Here is a 22795-nt window from a genome sequence, read left to right on the forward strand (position 1 = left end):
GTTTTGTAAATAGGCCACTGTATTTTTACAAAGAGGAGGTCAAACAATTCTACTAAACCGCAGGAACAAAAGCTCCCAGTCCATTCTGGAATGATATTCTGGCCAATCCGGCTGCTAGAAGAGACCTGAGCCCGGGACAGGGTTCGTGCAGCATTTAGTTCGACCTCCTCTTCATTGAAAACACTTAGGGAAATTCTCCAATGAGAGACGCTTAGAGGTAGGGGGCGTGGTTTCAAGGGGCGGAGAATTTGTCCCAGGATAATGGGAAGTGTGTGCTGATTGGCTGGACTTCTTCCCTCCCAGACCAGCCCTCTTTGGACCAATGAGGCCATCCATCAAAAGAAATACACCAATCAGGGGTTAAAATTCCCCCCTTCCCTTCCCACCAGGGGAAAGCCCCGCCCTCCAATATATTACTCAGGCTCTGGGGAGCGGCCCCTTCGCCTCCGAGCTGACCCTGTCGTGGGCAGTGTCGTCTGGGCGGCGCTGCGGAGACCTCCACTCAGGACGGCTCCCCCTCCCCGGGCCTCTCCCCTCTTACCCGCGAGTCCCCTCACCTCGTGGGCCTATCGGATCTGATACCGTGGGGTGAGGTGAGAGCAGGCCCGGGGAGGGTGGTTACCGCTGAAGAGCCGTAGTCGCGGTCAAGGTGAGCTGGGACTTCGGGTTGACTTCGTGGTGCGGCTAGGGAGCAGGGTTGGGGGCGTGGGGTGAGGGATAGGTCCGGCCCGCGCTCTTCTTCTCGATTAACTGTCCGGTTGCTGTAAGCAACAAGTCCAGGCTAGTCGGAGCTTGGAGGGGCGGGGCCAGATCCGACCTCGGGAGAGTCTTACTGTCTGGTCTGCTGGGTCCCAGGGACCAGCCCAGGGACCAAAGAGTTGGACCCATAAAGTTAGAGGTACCTTATTTGCCCACCCCTTTCGTCTCGCAGCTTTAAAGATCCCCTTCCTACCTGTCTTTCACTTGGTGTGGGAGATATCCTTGTATCCGGGCCTTGGCTTGTGGCCGGGACATAGTAGCTGTGGAATACCGACTCTTACATTAATGAAACTCCCAGGGACATTTTGCAACCCAAATTAGCCTCCCGCCTTCACCGTGTGTTCCCGGAGCACCCTTAAAGTTTCCTTTCCTGACACCAATAAAAGTTAACAATTCCTGGGCGCCGTGTGTCAAGCATTGTGCAAAACTCTACGTGAATCACGTTATTTAATTTTAACAGCCGTTCAGAGAAATACTGTTAACCTCATTTTACAGACGTAGAAATAAATTATTGTCCAGCGTTTCTTAGGTACCTGTGTGCTAAGCACTATATATCTAGGTGATCTCATTTTTCCATACAAGGCTATGAGATAAGTAGTAGTAACCTCATAGCCACTTTACAGATGAGGAAATAGGAATGAAGTAAAATTAACTAACATTAGTAGTAGTTCATGTTGTGAATATATGGCGGAAGAACATAGTACCATCTAATTTCAAAGTTTTTGGCACCCCATCTTACAGCATCTATATGCATTTATCTCTTGACGGTGAATGACCTGTACAACTATCTCTGAAGCGTTGCATTTATCTTTTTTAAGGCAAGGCTCCTGTCCTCTAAGAACTCAAAATTTAGAATGTGACCAACTGGTGGGGTGGGGTGGGGTGGTGTGGGGTGGGGTGGGGGTTGTAACAAATGGCGTTTTACAAGGACTTAGATTCACTAGGGGCATTGGGGAGGGGAGACTTGTGTTATAAAGCACTTAGCATGATACAAGGCAGGAAGGGCTTTTCTTACACTCCTTTCTGGGCCTTGTTCTATATATAGATGATAGAGGTACTGACAACAACTGACTCTCAGAAACTGCTACACCAGCTGAATGCCCTGTTGGAACAGGAGTCGAGATGTCAGCCAAAGGTCTGCGGCTTGAGACTAATTGAATCTGCACACGATAATGGCCTCAGAATGACTGCAAGGCTAAGGGACTTTGAAGTAAAAGATCTTCTCAGTCTAACTCAGTTCTTTGGCTTCGACACGGAGACATTTTCTCTAGCTGTGAATTTACTGGACAGATTCCTGTCCAAAATGAAGGTATGTTTAAAGCTACATTACAGAGTATTTCTTAGTTTTGCCTAGTGTGTTTTTGAGATGGAATTGCTGTAGCTTTGGGCTGACATTCATAAACTTGACGTTTTTTATTTTCACCAAGTAGCCAAAACATTTTGATGATTCTGTGCATTGGTGAATACTCTTCCTTATAGTCAAGAATAATCCATCATTAGATTTAACTTCTGACATTGAAAAATAGTCTAATAGCAAATAATTGCAGACTCTGTCAGTATGAGAGTTGGCTGTTGTTGTTAAAATCCTTTTTGAGGGGTGCCTGGGTGGCTCAGTTGGTTAAGTGACTGCCTTCTGCTCAGGTCGTGGTTCCGGAGTCCTGGGATGAGCCCTGCATTGGGCTTGCAATTCCCTGGGGAGGCTGCTTCTCCTTCTGACCTTCTCTGCTCTCATGCTCACTCTCCCTCTCTCTCTCTCTCTCAAATAAATAAGTAAAATCTTTAAAAAATAATAAAATTTTTTTTAAAGATTTTATTTATTTATTGGACAGATAGAGATCACAAGTAGGCAGAGAGGCAGGCAGAGAGAGAGGAGGAAGCAGGCTCCCCGCTGAGCAGAAAGCCCGATGCGGACTCGATCCCAGGACCCTGAGATCATGACCTGAGCTGAAAGCAGCAGCTTAATCCACTGAGCCACCCAGGAGCCCAAAAATAATAAAATTTAAAAAATAAAATCCATCTTGATAGGTTGGATGTTTTCATTTAGCTACTGTTGTTTAAGAAATGTGTTAGAGGCAGAATGCTAGATTGTGGCTAAGAATTACAGGCTTTTGTGTTTTTGGTGGGTTTTTTTCCTTCTTTTTTTGGACGCTCTGAACCACTTGGGTCAATACAGTGTATTTCTTAATATTTCTTAATCTCCAGACATATATAAGATTCTTAATTATTTTAGCCTCAGGCCTATTCAGATCTTGCATAAGCTTGTCATTTTCAGGAAACGTTGGCATACAGTTGAGAAGAGAATATCTTGTGAAAGAGGAGCATTTATGTAGTTATTCCCCTATCCTGGATAAGCAGGACATCCATGTAGCTAGCTTTCAGAGCTTGCTTAACTGTTAAAAATACATCTACCTTCTCTGTGCCTATGGTCATTAGTCAATGAGATGATGTGACAATTGGAATGGAACTCCTCTTTTAGTCCTCAGTACCTGACACAATATGTCATATACAGAAGAAACTCCATATTTGTTGAATTGGATGGCTCAAGAAACTTCTCAACAGACCAATTAAACTTTTATAGGCACCTTGTGCGAGCACTACCTTTGAATCTAAATGCTGCACAGATTAATAATATATATCCGTCCCTTAGGTATATTACAATCTTATATGAAAATAGTATTTGTACCAGTAACTGTCAAACAATGCAAGGCATGATAAGAAAGATAATTAAACCCCTAAAGAGGAGTAAGTATGTTGCTGAACAGGTTCCAAGAAAAAGAGCATATAAACACTGGTAAAAGTTTCATTTAACTTGGAATTTAGGATGGATAGAAGTTTGACTCTGTCACATTATAGATATTTAGGAAATATCTGGATATTTCCTAATATATGGATAGAGTTTTACAGGCAGAGTATAAACAGTGTGTTCTAAAGTATTTAAAAAACATTTTATGTGTTACTACAAAGTCTGGAGAAACACAACATCCTAGAAAGAAATTTTTGTGCATAAGCCGTGAGGAGTTTCAGTCCTTCTGTAAACCTTTGACAAGTTAATTTATTTGGTCCAAAGAGAATATAGTGCTTACAGTTCTACAATGATTTAGGAAGGAAAAAAAAAAAGAATATCTGGGGCACCTCTGCCTTCAGCTTAGGTCATGATCCCAGTGTCCTGGGATTGAGTCCCGCATCAGGCTCTCTGCTCAGCAGGGAGCCTGGTCCCACCCACCCACCCACCCTCTGCCTGCCTCTCCGCCTGCCTCTCCGCCTACTTGTGATCTCTATCTGATAAATAAATGAAATCTTTAAAAAAAAAAGAAAAAGAAAAAGGAATTTTTTACGGGCTGAAGTCAAACATTATACTGAAACTTGGTCCACTTTCTCCAAAATTGGTTCCAAGTGGGTACATAGCATTGACAGGCTACAGTTAAGTTATGATTAGATCTCATTAAGTCCTTCACAATTGAGAACTACATCTCAGAGATACAGTTGCATAATAATGGATCTGATTATCCTTTATGGTGGTTTTTGTTTGTTTATTTTTTAATTAAAATAAGCTAAAAACATGGGCTTACTGTCTTTTTAGGTACAGCCCAAGCACCTTGGGTGTGTTGGGCTGAGCTGCTTCTATTTGGCTGTTAAATCAATAGAAGAGGAAAGGAATGTCCCATTGGCAACTGACTTGATCCGAATAAGCCAGTATAGGTTCACGGTTTCAGATTTGATGAGAATGGAAAAGATTGTATTGGAGAAGGTGTGTTGGAAAGTCAAAGCTACTACTGCCTTTCAGTTTCTGCAACTCTACTATTCACTCATTCAAGAGAACTTACCAATTGAAAGGTATGTAATCTTTGTTTTGACCAAAGGAGATTGGGAAATCAGACTGGTATTCTGGATATTGCATAAAATCAGTATCTTGGGATAATTCCAATCAAAATAAGTAAAATGGGGGGAGGGATAAAATGACAGCTGCAGCTCCTTGGATTCCACTTAACTGTCCCACAGAAGTGAGACTTTCAGTTGTCAACAGATTCTTGAAGTCTGTGAAGGCTAATTCTTGGGATTAAAGAACATTTCAACATTTTTGTATTACATTTTCCACTTATAGACTACTTAACTCATAGAACCTAGTAAGTAAGCACCTAACAGATTTATCAAAAAAGAACTTTAGTAGCTGAAGTACATTAAAATGAAAAGAAAAAAAAGCTTGAGAGTTATGATATGATACTTTGGGGGAGGGGTAGCAAATTATTTCAAATTCATGTACAGTATCTTTAAGAAGTTAATTCCCCTGAAGGAAGGGGAATTCCTCAAATAATTTATTTTCTGTGATAAGTGTGCATAAACTTCATTTTAAAATGATTTCAATGTCATTCTAAACATCTGTCTTTTGACTACACGTAACATCTACATAAAATTAATCTCATTTTCATTTTCTTTTTAAAGGAGGAATAGCCTTAATTTTGAAAGACTAGAAGCTCAACTTAAGGCATGCCACTGCAGGATCATATTTTCTAAAGCAAAGGTAAATATTTTATATAAAGACTAAACCTATTTTTATACCTATTTTCTATTCAACACTTAATTTAGAATTTATCTCTTTTAGCCTTCTGTGTTGGCATTGTCTATCATTGCACTGGAGATCCAAGCACAGAAGTGTGTAGAGTTAACAGAAGGAATAGAATGTCTTCAGACACATTCCAAGGTATGTCAAGGTCATATCCTAAATGGTGTTAATATCTGTGAAAGAAACTAAACCACTTGTACTATCTCCTGAAGTAAAATGATGAAACTTGAGTAGCTTATCCTCAAATTTCTTTAACAAGGAAAGACACATGTTAGAAGACCACAATTTATTGCTTTGGTTAAATACTATAAGACTTTATTTTACAGAGAGAGAGAGATCAGGGATGGGGGTGGGGAGAGGGAGAGGAGAGACAGAGAATCTCAAGCTGACTCCCCACTGAGCATGGAGCCTGACCAGGAGCTCAGTTCCATGACCGTGGGATCATGGCCTAAGCTGAAATCAAGGTGGATCTTTAACCACCTGAGCCACCCAGGCCCCCCATATAGAACTCTTATTTTTATTGACTAATACAGTTTTTTTTCATCTATGTACAGATAAATGGCAGAGATTTGACCTTCTGGCAAGAACTTGTATCCAAGTGTTTAACTGAATATTCATCTAACAAGTGTTCCAAACCAAATGTTCAGAAGTTGAAATGGATTGTTTCTGGACGTACTGCACGGCAACTGAAGCATAGTTACTACAGAATAACCCACCTTCCAACAATTCCCGAAATGGTCCCTTAATTGGTAAATGTGGTTCACAGTTACTCTCCATGTAAAGCAAATTTTACAATGCTATAGTTTTATTCTATAATTCAAGAATTAAAAATCTGAATTAATTTCAGAATAAGAGTTAGAAGAGGCAAGGGGGGAAATGACTTCACTGATCTAATCAGTTAATATTTTGAGGGCATTTGCTATATCTAAGACAATACCTAAGAATAAGGAATTATCCAACCTTTGAAATGTACATTAGCCACTTCATTAAATTACCACTTAGAAAATTACATCTTCCTTAAAAACCTAAATTTTAAAAGAAGCACTAAGACACTATTTTACATCATTTTGCTGTATGTATTCTCAAGTTATGGCACATCTAAAGTTAACACAAGCCTGAGCAGGGCAATACAACCAAAAGTTTAAACCATAAACGAACTGAGACTGTTAGCTTATGAGCAAAATCAGTATGAACTTGGATGTTACAATTAATGTAATTTATGGCAAATAGTCTCCATATTGGGTATCTGCAAACTGCAGATATCTCTACACTATATTTGTATACCATTGCTACAGCATTTGGAATACTGGAAAGTAGTTATATGCATAAAAAATGAGTATCTCATCACTATCATAGGATATAAATTCTTGCCATGTGAATTTAACTGAGTGGTGATTTAACTTTTTCCTATTCAAACTGAATGTTAACACATCTACATATGACATGACTCTAAATCTTCGATTAAACAGTTCATTTTAAAATTTAATATTTATGTTTGATAGAATTCTAATAATTTAATTTTTTGTTTGTTTAAATAGGATTGTTACGGCAACAAAAAGCTCTTCTCTGAAGCCTTTCTCCACAATCCTGAGCTATGGATTCCATAATGTTTTAACGGATTTAAGCTGTGAAGCCTCAGAACATCACAACTAGATTAGCATTGATGTTCTCAGATTTGGCAAAACTACCTAATTAATAAGCTATAGGGGAATTAAAATAAATTTGAATTCATCTGTGAGGCATACAATTCAAAGCTAAGAGCATAAATGTGAAATGTTAACAACAAGCCTGGGAAGGTGAACTGTGAATCTTCATTTCTAACATTGACCCAACCTTCTATATTGGGTCAGTATATTGTATTTAGATGGTATTAAAAGTGGTAACCTAATTAAATTCTAAATTAGGAGGTAGACATCAAAACCAACATTTCACAAATGCACTTTTAAGGCATAACAAGGGTCACTATTCGAGGCAGTGAAAATGGTTTCTTGGTACCTGTAGTGCAAGTAATAGATAATCCAGAGATTGAACTTTATTGATACGTGGGAATTATACTTAAATTTGAAGGCATTTTATAAAAGTAAAACTACAGGCCTAGTCATTTTGGCATACTAAGTTGTCTTTAAGATTTTTTCTAAAAAATAGGTAATGTTTGTATCCATGATAATAATTACATATCTACTGCCTCCATCTAATCCCATCAAGAAAATTTGTTTTTATTGTGTGAGTAGTTCAAAATAACTTCACTTCAAAAACTTGCTGATTTAACACTCCAGAAACTTTTACTGAGGGCTGTTTTTATAAAAACTGCTATTGCTTCTAATTTAGAATTTTTAAAGGAAAAGAATATACTTTCACTAATTGCCCCTCCTGTGCCAAAAGAAAGTCTTTAAAAATGTAAGTAGGCCTCATGATCTCTCTCGGTCTGTCAAATAAATAAATAAAACCTTAAAAAAAAAAATGTAAGTAGGCATCTTCATAATTATGAAGTTGTTAAGGTAGTATTCAAGATTTTCTATTAAGTCAGTGACTGTAAGGAGATCTACGGCATTAAAAGTGTTGTAGACAGTTACTCAGTGCAGCAAGTAGCCTGAGTTCATCCATAATGGCTGTACCCAGTTCTGACATCATGTTGTGGGTAAATGTGCACTAGAAAATAAACCAAAGAACCACAATATATCTTACAGTTTTGTGAACTGTGTTTTGTGGATAACTTCAATTTTCCCAAAAGGCTGATATATTTCAATAATTGACTACATCAGTGTTCATTTTGAGTTGGCAGAGGTAGCCTAACCAACTACCATTATGTTTTGGTACTAAGGGATATACCTTTCAATAAAGTCATTGAAATGCATTCCTTTGCTGGATAGTTTTTGTTCTGATTTAACTGTTTTGGCAGTGTGATACCGGAACACGATAAAAAGCTATCTCCACCCAGTATATTTAAATTTAGCAGGAAGATGCATGATAGCAGAAACACAATCTCAATTACATTAATTAATTAATAGTATGGCTATGACCTAACTGATGCTTTACTTTCCAGTGGCTTTTCAGAAGACACAAGATGAGGACAAATATGTTTAAGTTGCATTAAAAAGTTGGTGTTGATGCAGTATTGGTAATTTGTAGATTCATCACTACTATGGATATTCTCAATACAAATTCACCCTTACATTCTGCCCACCTGAAGTTCTATGCAAACTGTCCTACCTTAAAAGGTATCCCAGCAAGGTGTTGGTAATGACAGGTACTGTGTTAGTCAGCTTAGATTGGTAATTGGAATGGAAAAATGGGATTTTTGAGGTGTTCATGTTCAGTTAAACTAAGACGGCAGAGTGAACACTGCAAAGAGTTACTGAAATTTAAAAAAAGAAAATTTATTTTGCACTTGAGTAAGATTATATATACTTAATAATCCCTCTTTTCAGTGTAATTTTTTAAAAGGGCACCTGAACCTTAATGTTTCTAATTATGTGACATGCTATCTAAAACAACAGACAGATGCCTGGGTGGCACAGTCAGCTGAGCATCTGACTCTCAGTTTTCATCCAGGTCATGATCTCAGTCTTGTGGGATCAAGCCCCACATCAGGCTCTGCACGCAGCATGGGGTCTGCTTGAGATTTTCCCTCTCCCTCTGAACCCCCCTCCTTGTGCCCTCTTTCATCCTCAAATAAATCTTAAAAAAAAAAAAAAAAACAGGGGCGCCTGGGTGGCTCAGTGGGTTAAAGCCTCTGCCTTAGGCTCAGGTCATGGTCCCGGAGTCCTGGGATCGAGCCCCGCATCAGGCTCTCTGCTCAGCGGGGAGCCTGCTTCCTCCTCTCTCTGCCTGCCTCTCTGCCTACTTGTAATCTCTGCCTGTCAAATAAATAAAAATAAAATCTTTAAAAAAAAAAAAAACAGATACTTCTAAGACGGGTACCTAGCTGGCTCAGTCTGAAGAGCTTGCAACTCTTGATCTTGGAGGTCTTAAGTTCAAGCCCCATGTTGGGCATAGAGCTTACTTTAAAAAAAATAATAACAATAACAATTCTATAATATTTGTGATTAGCAATAATGGCTTTTTACTGTCAGGTACTACTGTCATGTTTTATATGAATCCTCTTATGTAATCCTCCAAACTGAATGAGGATATCCAAATTTACAAATAAACTGGAGTCACACAGGTGACTGATTAGCCCAAGTCCCATACCTGGTATGTGTTAGGATATGGTATGTGTATGAGTTAGGATTCAGATTCAGGCAAAAACTTTGTTCTCAGCCACTCTGCACATTAGCTCCCAAAATAAAAAATTAAGTGGACTTATGAAATTGAATAATTTTCAAGCAAAACTGCATTCTAGCCACATTAATTTCCGTGCTACCATCACAATCATATAAGAAGAGTAACACCTTGGAATTTACTTTCCCTAGTTTATAATAGTAGAATAATTTTTATAAAATGTGTTACTGCTGGGCACCTGGGTGGCTCATTGGGTTAAAGCCTCTGCCTTCGGCTTCGGTCATGATCTCGGGGTCCTGGGATAGAGCCCCACAACGGGCTCTCTGCTCAGCGGGGAGCCTGTTTCCTTCTCTTTCTGCCTACCTCTCTGCCTACTTGTGATCTCTCTTTGTTTCAAATAAAATCTTAAAAAAAAAATTTGTTACTGCTTACTAAGTATAAAACCTGTAAATTTTCATAAACCAAAACCAGTAAATATAAGTCAAATGAGATGGATTAAGATAAGCCAATTTTGGTGGGGAACACCTGGCTGGCTCAACCAGTAGAGCATGCAACTCAAGATCTCAGGGTGGTTAGGTTTGAACGCCACAGTAAGGGAAGAGTGTAAAAAAAAATCCTAAAAAAAAAAAATAATAATAAAGTTTTACATTAATTTGAAAAACTAGATTTTGGAGCAATTAAAATTATCAGGAATAAAAAGGGATCATTAAATAATGATAAAAATCAATTCACCAAGGGAATGCAAGTTGGTGTAGTCACTTGGGAAAACAGTGTGGAGATTCCTTAAGAAAAAAACAGGGGCACCTGGGTGGCTCAGTGGGTTAAAGCCTCTGCCTTCAGCTCAGGTCATGATCCCAGAGTCCTGGGATCGAGCCCCGCATCCAGCTCTTTGCTCGGCAGGGAGCATGCTTCTTCCTCTCTCTCTCTCTCCGCCTGCCTCTCTGCCTACTTGTGATCTTTGTTTGTCAAGTAAATAAATTCTTTTAAAAAAAAATTAAAAATAGGGGTTGCCTGGGTGACTCAGTGGGTTAAAACCTCTGCTTTTGGCTCAGGTCATGATCCCAGGGTCCTGGGACTGAGCACCGCAACAGGCTCTCTGCTCAGCCGGGAGCCTGTTTCCCCCACCCCTCTGCCTGCCTCTCTGCCAACTTGTGAACTCTGTCAAATAAATAAAATCTTTAAATTAAAAAAAATTAAAAATAGAGCTACCCTATGACCCTGCAATTGCACTCCTGGGTATTTACCCCAAAGATACAGATGTAGTGAAAAGTAGAGCCATCTGTACCCCAATATTCATAGCAGCAATGGCCACAATCTCCAAACTGTGGAAAGAGCCAAGATGCCCTTCAAGAGACGAATGGATAAAGAAGATATGGTCCATATACACAATGGAGTATTATGCCTCCATCACAAAGGATGAATACCCAACTTTTGTATCAACATGGATGGGACTGGAGGAGATTATGCTGAGTAAAATAAGTCAAGCAGAGAGAGTCCAGTATCCTATGGTTTTACTTATTTGTGGAGCATAATAACACAGAGGACATTGTAAGATGGGGAGAAGTGAGTTGGGAGAAATCGGAGGGGGAGACGTACCATGAGAGTGTGTGGACTCTGAGAAACAAACTGAGGATTTTGGGGGGGAGAGGTGGAGGGGGTAGGGTGAGCCTGGTGGTGGATATTAAGGAAGGCACGTATTGCATGGAGTACTGGGTATGGTGCATAAACAATGAATTCTGGAACAGACACCAAAAAAATTAAATTTTTAAAAAATCAATTCACCAAAAAGGCTTGACAATCCTAAATTTGTATGAACCAAACAACAGAGCCTCATTTACAAGAAGCAGACACAGCATTGAAAAGACAAATACACAAAGCTTCAACTGCAGCTGGAGACTTAAATACTCTCTAAGTAATCTATAGAACTACTAGGAAATCAGCAAGAACAGAAAAAAAATGAGGAACACCAATAACCATCTGGATCTACTTAACATAAGAAACTTCACCCTAAAACAACAGAATAAGCATTCCCTTAAATTACACATGGGGTGGGGGAGAGCAAGATGGTGGAACAGTAGGAGACTTAAATATCATCATGTCCCAGGAGTTAAGCTAGATAATTATCAAAACATTCTGAAAACCTACAAACTCAACAGGAGATTGAAGGGAAAAAGAACAGCAATTCTAGGAACAGAAAATCAACCACTTTCCACTTTCTGGAAGGTAGGATATAGGAGAAGTGAATCCGAGGTGATATAGTGAAAGAGAAACTGCGGGGGGAGGGGTAGGCTCCCGGCAAGGTATAGAGCAGCAGAGCACAAAACCTGAACTTTCAGAAGTGGACTCCACTCCACAGGGACATCACTCAAGAGGCTAAGTGGGGTTGGAGCCCTGGCAGGGACAGTGTGGTCTCAGGACCCGCAGGGTCACAAAAAGACTAGGGCTGTCTGAGTGCAGCAGAGTGCCCAGGTATCGGAGGGGGAAGTCAGCTGCAGAGATGCAGCCGAGGAGTGCGCTCTCAGCTCAGATTACCTTAAACCATGATCCAAAGCACAGTCAGGCCACTATTCTTCAAGCATGGACCTCACAAGTGGCAGATCTGGGGAGATCCCCTGCTTCCTCCTCCGGGAGCAGGAACCCGCTTTGGAATCTGCTGGGTTTGGAGACTCCAAAAGGGGCGGTGCACGGGAGATAGAAATGCTCGGTCAGAGGCTGAGTGAGCACAAAGTGCAGGCGGAGACCAAGGAGATGGGGGAGATTGACTGCTTTTCTCTGAAGGCACACTGAGGAATGGGGCTCCGGCTCTAGGCTACTCTGGGCCGGAGATGGGGAGGCCGCCATTTTCATTACCGTCCTCCAGAGCTCTATGGAAAGCGTTCAGGGAACAAAAGTTCCCGAGAGCCAATCTGAGCAGATTACTTAGCCTGGGCCCTACCAAGGGCGGTGCAGTTCCGCCTTGGGGAAAGATGTTTGAGAATCACTGCAATAGGCTCCTCCCACAGAAAATCAGCAAGAACATCTAGCCAAGACAAACTTCACCACCGATCAATGAGAAATGCAAAACCTCAGAAATACAGGAATACAGTACAAAGAAGTCATGGCTTTTTTCCTATGATTCTTTAGTCTTTCAAAGTTAAATTTTTTAATTTTATTTTTTCTTATTCTATTTTTAAAATTTTTTACTCTATTTTAACATTTTTAACTATTTTATCTTATCAATACCATTTTAAAAATCTTTTATAATTTTCATTGTTATAGTCATATTCTATACCTACATTGTATTTAATCTTATTTTTTATATACATATAGGTTTTTCTTTCCTTAAAATTGTGGGATAGAGTTTCTTCTAATAGATCAAAATAGACCCTAAACCTAGTGCATGGTTTTGTTCTAGTCTCTAGACTGATAAGATTCTTTCCTTTTTTTTCTTTTTTTCAACCAACTTCTTATCTCATCAATTCCCTTTTTAGAATCTTTTTAAATTTTCATCTTTACAATCATATTCCATCCCTTCATCATGTTTAACCTTATTTTTGTACATATATATATTCTTTTTTCTTTAAAATGTTGGGAGGCAGTTTCTTCTAACAGACCAAAATACACCCAGAATCAAGTGTGTGGCTCTATTATATTCACCAGCCTAATATATATATATATTTTTTTTTTCTTTTTTTCCTCCTTTCTTCTCTCCCCGATTTACAGTTTCTTCTGATTTGGTTAGGTATATCTTTCTGGGGTCATTGCTACCCTTTTTATATTTTGTTCTCTCATTCATCTACTCTCATATGGATAAAATGACAAGGTGTAAAAACTCAAAAAAAAAAAACAAAAAAACAAACAAGAGGCAGTACCAACACCTAGGGACCTAATCAATATGGACATTAGTAATATGCCAGAACTAGAGTTCAGATGACGATTATCAAGGTGCTAGCTGGACTCAAAAAAAGCATGGAAGATACTAGAGAATCCCTTTCTGCAGAAATAAAAGAACTAAAATCTAACCAAGTTGAAATAAAAAAAACTATTAATGAGGTGCAATGAAAAAATGGAGGCTCTCGCTGCTAGGATAAATGAGGCAGAAGAGAAAATTAATGATACAGAAGACCAAATGATGGAGAATAAAGAAGCTGAACAAAAGAAGACAACTACTGGACCACGAGGGGATAATTTGAGAGATAAGTAACACCATAAGATAAAACAATATTAGACTACCTGGGATCCCAGAAGAAGAAGAAAGAGAGATGGGGGCACGAGATATATGGGACCAGATTATAGAACTTCCCTAATTTGGGGAAGGGAACAAGCATCAAACTCCAGGAGGCACAGAGAACCCCCTCAAAAATCAATTTAAAAAAAAAAAAGGTCCATACCCCATCATCTAATAGTAAAACTTACAAGTTTCAGTGACAAAGAGAAATTCCTGAAAGCAGCTCAACACAAGAGCTCTGTAACATTCAATGGTAGAAGTATTAGATGGGCACCAGACTTATCCACAGAGACCTGGCAGGCCAGAAAGGACTGATATGATATATTCAGAGCACTAAACAAGAAAAATATCTAGCCAAGAATACTATATACAGCTACACTCTCATAAAAATAGAAAGAGAGGGGTTCCTGGGTCACTCAGTGGGTTAAAGCCTCTGCCTTCAGCTCAGGTCATGATCCCAGGGTCCTGGGACCAAGCCCCACATTGGGCTCTCTGCTCTGCAGGGAGCCTGCTTTCCTCTCTCTCTCTCTGCCTGCCTCTCTGCCTACTTGTGATCTCTGTCAAATAAATAAATAAAATATTTTTAAAAATAATAATAAAAATAAAAAATAAATAAAAATAGAAAGAGAGATTAAAAGCTTTCAGGACAAACAAAAATTAAAAGAATTTGCAAACACCAAACCAGTCCTAAAGGAAATATTGAAAGGGGTCCTCTAAGCAAAGAGAGCCTAAAAGTAACAGACCAAAAAGGAACAGAACAACAGACAATAACAGTCATGTTTCAGGCAATACAATAGCACTAAATTCATACCTTTCAATAGTTACCCTGAGTGTAAATGGGCTAAATGCCCCAATCAAAAGACACAGGGTATCAGAATGGATTAAAAATACAGGATCCATTGATAGCTGTCTACAAGAAACTCATTTTAGACCCAAAGACACCTCCCGATTTAAAGTGAGGGAGTGGAAAACATTTGACCATGCTAATGGACATCAAAAGAAAGCTAGGGTGGCAATCTGTATATCAGATAAATTAAATTTTAAGCCAAAGACTGTAATAAGAGATGAGGAAGGACACTATATCATACTTAAAGGGTCTGTCCAACAAGAAGAACTAACAATTTTAGGGGCACCTGGGTGGCTCAGCGGGTTAAAGCCTCTGCCTTCAGCTCAGGTCATGATCCCGGGGTCCTGGGATCAAGCCCCGCATCGGGCTCTCTGCTCAGTGGGGAGCCTGCTTCCTCCTCTCTCTCTGCCTGCCTCTCTGCCTCCTTGTGAGCTCTGTCTGTCAAATAAATAAATATTTAAAAAAAAAAAAAAAAAGAAGAAGAACTAACAATTTTAAATATCTATGTCCCTAACATGGGAACAGCCAATTATATAAACCAATAAATAACAAAATCAAAGAAATATATCAACAATAATACAGTAATAGTAGGGGACTTCAACACCCCCCTCACTGAAATAGATTATCTAAGCAAAAGATCAACAAGAAAAAAAGGCTTTAAATGACACACTAGACCAGACGGATATCACAGATATATTCAGAACATTCCATCCCAAAGCAAAAGAGTACTCATTCTTCTCTACTGCACATGGAACATTCTCCAGAGCAGATCACATCCTGGGTCACAAATCAGGTCTCAACTGGTACCAAAAGATTGGGATCATTCCCTGCATATTTTCAGACCAGAGTGCTTAAAAACTAGAACTCAACCACAAGAGGAAAGATGGAAAGAACTAAAATACATGGAGGCTAAAGAGCATCCTATTAAAGAATGAATGAGTCAACCAGGAAATTAAAAAAGAACTTAAAAATTTCACGGAAACAAATAAAAATGAAAACACAACTGTTCAAATCTTTGGCAGCAAAGGTCCTGAGAGGAAAGTATATAGCAATACAAGCCTTTCTCAAAAAACAAGAAAGCTCTCAGGTACACAACCTAACCCTGCACCAAAAGAAGCTGGACAAAGAACAGCAAAGAAAGCCTAAAGCCAGCAGGAGAAGAGAAATTAATAAAGATCAGAGCAGAAATCAATAAACTAGAAACCAAAAGAACAACAGAACAGATCAACGAAACAAGAAGCTGGTTCTTTGAATGAATAAATAAGACTGATAAAACCCTGACTGATAAAAGAGAAAAGAGAAAGGACTAAAATGAATAAAATCATTAATGGAAGAAGAGAGATCACAACCAGCATCAACAAGATACAAACAATTATAAGAACATATAATGAGCAACTATACACCAGCAAATTTGACAATCTGGAAGAAATGGATGCATTCATAGAGACACATAAACTACCTACAAAACTGAAACAGGAGTAAATAGAAAACCTGAACAGACCCATAACCAGTAAGGACACTGAAGCAGTCTTCAAAAATGTCCCAACAAACAAGAGCCCAGGGTCAAACGGCTTCCCAGGGGAATTCTACCAAACATTTAAAGAAGAATCAATACCTATTTGTCTGAAACTGTTCCAAAAAATAGAAATGAAAGGAAAATGTCCAAACTCATTTTATGAGGCCAACATTACCTTGATCCCAAAACTAGACAAAGACCCCATCAAAAAGGAGAATTACAGACCAATATCCCGGATGAACACAGATGCAAAAACTCTCACCAAAATACTAGCCAATAGGATCCAACAGTACATTAAAAGGATTATTCACCATAACCAAGGGGGATTTGTTCCTGGGCTGCAAGGTTGGTTCAACATCCACAAATCAATCAATACCTTAATAAAAGAAAGAACAAGAACCATATGATACTCTCAATAGATGCTGGAAAAGCACTTGACAGAGTACAGCATCCTTTCTTGATCAAAATATCATTCTCAATGGGGAAAAACTGAGAGCTTCTCCCTTAAGGTCAGGAACATGGCAGGGATGTCCACTGTCACTACTGCTATTCAACATAGTACTAGAAGTCCTAGCCTCAGCAATCAGACAAGAAAAAAAATAAAAGGGATCCAAATCAGCAAAGAAGTAGTCAAACTCTCAATCTTTGCAGATGATATGGTACTTTATGTGGAAAACTTAAAAGACTCCACTCCAAAACTCCTAGAACCCATATAGGAATTCAGTAAAGTGTCCAGATATAAAAATCAATGCACAGAAATCAGCTGCATTTCTATACACCAACAGCAAGACAAAAGAAAGAGAAATTAAGGAGTCAATCCCATTTACAGTCTCACAAAAAACCATAAGATACCTAGGAATAAACCTAACCAAAGAAATAAAGAATCTGTACACAGAAAACTATAAAGTTCTCATGAAAGAAATTGAGGAAGACACAAAGAAATGGAAAAACGTTCCATGCTCATGGACTGGAAGAACAAATATTGTGAAAATGTCTATACTACCTAAAGCAATCTACATATTTAATGCAATCCCTATCAAAATACCATCAATTTTTTCACAGAAATGGAACAAAGAATCCTAGAATTTATACAGAACCAGAAAAGACCCCGAGTAGCCAGAGGAATGTTGAAAAGGGAAACCAAACTTGGTGGCATCACAATTCCAGACTTCAAATTCTATCACAAAGCTGTCATCATCCAGACACTATGGTACTGGCTCAAAAACAGACACATAGACTAATGGAACAGAATAGAGAGCCCAGAAATGGATCCTTAACTCTATGGTCTACTAGTCTTTGACAAAGCAGGAAAGAATGTCCAATGGAAAAAAGAGTCTCTTCAACAAATGGTGTTGGCAAAATTGGACAGCCACATGCAGAAGAATGAAACTGGACCATTTCCTTACACCATACACAATAATAGACTCAAAATGGATGAAAGCCCTCAATGTGAGACAGAAATCCATCAAAATCCTTGAGCCTGAGTGGCTCAGTGGGTTAAGCCGCTGCCTTCAGCTCAGGTCATGATCCCAGGGTCCTGGGATGGAGCCCCACATCGGGCTGTCTGCTCTGTAGGGAGCCTGCTTCCTCTTCTCTCTCTCTCTCTGCCTGCCTCTCTGCCTACTTGTGATCTCTGGCAAATAAATAAATAAAATCTTAAAAAAAAAAAATCCTTAAGGAGAACACAGGCAGCAACTCCTTCCTAGAAACATCGCCAAAGGCAAGGAAAGCAAGGGCAAAAAGGAAGTATCAGGACTTCATCGAGATCAGAAGCTTTTGGACAGCAAAGGAAACAGTCAACAAAACCAAAAGACAACTGACAAAATGGTAAAAGATATTTGAAAATGGTGTATCAGAGACAGGGCTAGTATTCAAAACCTATAAAGAACTTACCAAACTCAACACCCAAAGAACAAATAATCCAATCAAGAAATGGACAGAAGACATGAACAGACATTTCTGCAAAGACAACATCCAGATGACCAAAACACGCATGAACAAGTACTCAACCTCACTTGGCATCATGGAAATACAAATAAAAACCACAGAGAGCTACCACCTCACACTAGTCAGAATGACTACAATTAACCAGTCAGGAAATAACGGATGTTGGCGAGGATGCGGAGAAAGGGGAACCCTCCTACACTGTTGGTGGGAATGGAAGCTCGTGCAGCCACTCTGGAAAAGAGTATGGAGGTTCTTCAAAAAGTTGAAAGTAGAGCTACTCCACGACCCAGAAATCGCACTACTGGGTATTTACCCTAAAGATACAAATGTAGTGATGCAAAGAGGCTCATGCATGCTAATGCTTATAGCAGCAATGTCCACAATAGCCAAACTATGAAAAGAACCTAGATGTCCATCAAAAGATGAATGGATAAACATATGGTGTATATGTACATATATGTATATATACACACATATATATGTACACACACACACACACTATGCAGCCAGCAAAAAAAAAAAAAAAAAGAAAGAAAGAAAGAAAAAGAAAAACAAGGGTGCCTGGGTGGCTCAGTGGGTTAAAGCCTCTGCCTTCGGCTCAGGTCATGATCCCAGGATCCTGGGATCGAGCCCCGCATCGGGCTCTCTGCTCAGTGGGGAGCCTGCTTCCTCCTCTCTCTCTGCCTGACTCTCTGCCTACCTCTCTGCCTACTTCTGATCTCTGTCTGTCAAATAAATAAATAAAATCTTAAAAAAAAAAAAAATCCTGCCATTTGCAACTACGTGGATGGAACTAGAGGGCATTATGCCAAGCAAAAGAAGTCAATTGAGAAAGACAATTATCATATGATCTCTCTGCTATGAGGAATTTGAGAGGCAGGGCGGGGGTCATGACGGTTGGGGAGGGAAAAAATTAAACAAGATGGTATTAGGACGGAGACAAACTATAGACTTTTAATCTCAGGAAACAAACTGAGGGTTGCTAGGGGGTTGGGGGGAGGGATAGGGTGGCTGGGTTATGGACATTGGGGAGGGTATGTGCTATGGTGAGTGATATAAATTGTGTAAGACTGATGATTCACAGACCTGTACCCCTGAGGCAAATAATACATTATATGTTAATTTTTTAAAAATCCACAAGGAATATTCACCAAGACAGACCATATCCTGGGCCACAAAACAATCCTTAAGAAATTTAAAAGAACTAAAATTATAAAGTATGTTCTCTGATCATAAATTAGAAGTTAATACAGGTAAAAGAAAAATCTATAAACACTTGGAGATAACATACTTTCAAATAATTCAGGGCTCTAAGGGGAATTCTAAAGAGTAAAATATTTTAAAAGATTTTATTTATTTATCAGAGAGAGAGAGGGGGAGAGAGTGAGCACAGGCAGACAGAATGGCAGGCAGAGGCAGAGGGAGAAGCAGGCTCCCTGCCGAGCAAGGAGCCCGATGTGGGACTCGATCCCAGGACGCTGGGATCATGACCTGAGCCGAAGGCAGCTGCTTAACCAACTGAGCCACCCAGGCGTCCCAAGAGTAAAATATTTTGAACTGAATGAAAATATCAAAATGTATAAAATGTAGCTAAATGAATGCTTAGAGTAATTCACATTATCAATTGGCTTTTATTAAGAAAAAAAAAAAGTCTCAAAGCTTCCACATAAAGAAACTAGAAAAAGAGCAGAATAAACCCACAAAGCAAGCAGATGGGAAAAGGTCATAAAAAAGGGAGGGATTAAAAAAATCAATGAAACTGAAAATAAGGAAAATCAATAAAGCCAAAAAGTAATTCTTCCTTAAAAGCAATAAAAGTGATGAATCTCTAGCAAGAATGACAAAAAAAGAAATGACCAATCTCGGGACTGAAAGAGATAATGCTGATAAAAGGGCACTAAAGAAACAACACAAACAATGCACATCAAGTTAAATAAATTAATTCCTTGAAATAGAAGAACTACCCGCACTTTACTAAACCAAACTAAAACAAATAAACTAGAATTCCTAAGTAAGCTCTTTTTTAAAAAACTGAATTTGTTGTTTAAAATCTTACTGGCAAATACCATAAAATACTGAAAGAAGACAACACAAATTCTACACATCTCTTCTAGGAAGTAGAAGAGTCACTTCCCACTTCATTTTATAAGGGTAGCATTACCCTGGTACCAAACCAAGACAAAGGTAACAATTGATGAGACCAATATCTCAAATTAATCAATGAGACCAGTATCTCAGTGAATAGACACGAAAATCTTCGACAAACAAATCTAGATACATAAATGGCAGGAAACCTCCATGACCAAGTTTGGGATGTGTTAAAATATAAGCAGTTTCAAAATTTGAGAAGCAATCAAATCAAAATTTGAAAACCAAACAAGACAGGGATGGCCACTTACACCACATCTGTTCTTTAGCAAGTGCAATGAAGCAAGAAAAGATAAAGACATATGGAGTAGCAGAGATTAAATAAAACCTCCTGTTTGTGGTTTATGAAGAAAATTCCAGGAATTCATAACAAAAAAACTTCTAGAATAAGCAAGTTTAGGAAGGTCACAGGAAGCTCAATAAACAAAAAATCAAACATTTCTATGCACTAGCTAGTGACAAATTTCAAAAAAATATATCATTTACAACAGCTCCAGAAAAGGTACCCTTAGGAATAAATCTAAGAAAAGATCTAAGTATTCTATAAGCTGAAAATCACAAAATGCTCATGACTGAAATCAAAGAGATCCTATATAAAGAAATGCCCCATGCTAATGGATTGTAAGACTTACGCTATACCAGTGAAAACCCTAGCAAGACTTTTTGGAGACAGACTGAAAATAGCTGATCCTAAACTTTATACAGAGAGGCAAAGAAAGTTAAAACAGTCAAAACAACTTTGAAAAAGAATTAAATTGAAGGACTCATGCTGCCCAATTTTAAGACTTACCATAAAGCTATAATTATTATCAAGGCAATTTGGTATTTGTGAAGGGATAGACACATGGATCAGTAGAACAGAAAGACCAAAAACAGACCCATATAAACAGCAATTGATTTATGACAAAAGTGCAAAAGCAATTTATTGAAGAATGAACAGTCTTTTCAACAAATTTTCAAACAAATAGACATCCACATGCAAAAAATGAAATTCCACCTATATTATACAGCTTACACAAAAAATAACTTAAAATGGGTCATATATCTAAATGTAAAACACACAATAATAAAACTTTTGGAAAAAAACACTGGAAAAAAATCCTCATAACCTGGGATCACCATGTTCTTAGACATGATACCAAAAGCATGATGAACTAGAATGAACTAGAATACCAAAAGCATGATGAACTAGAATGAACTAAAATACATCAAAATTTAAAACAATCTTGCTTTAAAAGACACCAGCAATAAAATGAAAAAAACCTACACAACAGAAAATAAATGCAAAGTATATGAGACTTGTATACAGAATATATAAAGAACTCTTACAACTCAATAATAGATAACCCAATAAAAAATGGGAAATACTAATGAACATTTCTCCAAGGAACATACATAAATAGTTTATAAGCACAAGAAAAGATACTCAACATAGTCATCAGGGAAACAGAAAACAAAACCACAGTGTGATACCACCTCCTATCCACTAGAATGGCTAAAATTTAAAAAATCATGTAGGAAGTGTCAGCAAATTTGTGGAGATATTAGAAATTTCAAATACTACTGGTGGGAATGTAAAATTGTGTAGCCATTTTGGAAAACAATCTAGAAATTCCTCAAATGATCAGACATAGTTTCCATGTAACTCCAAATTCTATTACTAGATAAGAAAAATATGCATAGACATAAAAACCTATACTTGAATGTTTATTTTTTTTAAAGATTTTATTTGACAGAGCATACACACAGGCGCATGAGTGGGGAGCGGGGGGCAGGGAGAGGGAGAAGCAGGCTGCCTGCTAAGCAGGGAGCCCAACTTGGGGCTTGATCCAGGGACTCCTGAGCCACTCAGGTACCCTAACTTGAATGTTTATAGCAGCATGATTCATAATAGGCAAAAGGTAGAATTCTCCCAAATGTCAATCAACTGACAAATGGATAATGGATAAATGGAATATTACCCAGCCATAGAAAAGGAATGAAATACTGACATACTAGAACATGGATGAAACACTGTGCGAAATGAAGCCAGCAGCAAAAGACCACATATTCGATAATTCAATAATTATAATAATTATTATATTATTATTATTGAATTCATAATTCAATGCATATGAAATATCACTAAGAGGGAAATTTATGAGATAGAAAACAAATTAGTTATCACTTGGTTGGGGGTGGAGGGAGTTGATAGCTAAAAGGTATGGGGCTTCTTGAGATGATGAGAATGAAAACTGACTATAATGATGGTTGAATAGATGACTATACTAAAAATCATTGAATTAATATATTTTAAATGGGCAAAATGTATGATATGTGAATTTTATCTCAATTAAGCTGTTTAAAAAGAAAAAAAAGGGTGCCTGGGTGGCTCAGTCAGTAGGGCATGACTTTTGGTTTCCCCTCAGGTCATGGGCTCATGGGTCAAGGGATTGAGCCCCACATCAGAATCTATGTTTAGTTGGGAATCTGCTTGGGGAATTTTCTCCCTCTGCCCCTCCACCCCATCTCCCCAAGCTTGCTCACTCTCTCTCTCTAGAATGGATAAATAAACCTTTAAGAAAAAAAGATTACATATGATTCCACTGA

At 38.5% G+C, this 22795-nt stretch overlaps 1 protein-coding gene across 1 annotated transcript; it reads left to right on the top strand.

The window, feature by feature from the left end:
* The first annotated feature begins 413 nt into the window (after positions 1–413).
* On the top strand, positions 414–8174 carry CCNG1 (cyclin G1). The gene is given in 9 exon segments (XM_059417308.1): positions 414–649; positions 1805–2068; positions 4340–4593; positions 5200–5278; positions 5360–5458; positions 5875–6002; positions 6052–6069; positions 6859–6880; positions 6883–8174. Coding segments are annotated over 8 exon segments (909 nt in total). The 5' UTR covers positions 414–649; the 3' UTR covers positions 6928–8174.
* Positions 8175–22795: the final 14621 nt, after the last annotated feature.

Source organism: Mustela nigripes, chromosome 12, assembly GCF_022355385.1.
Source record: "Mustela nigripes isolate SB6536 chromosome 12, MUSNIG.SB6536, whole genome shotgun sequence".
Lineage (NCBI taxonomy): Eukaryota > Metazoa > Chordata > Mammalia > Carnivora > Mustelidae > Mustela > Mustela nigripes.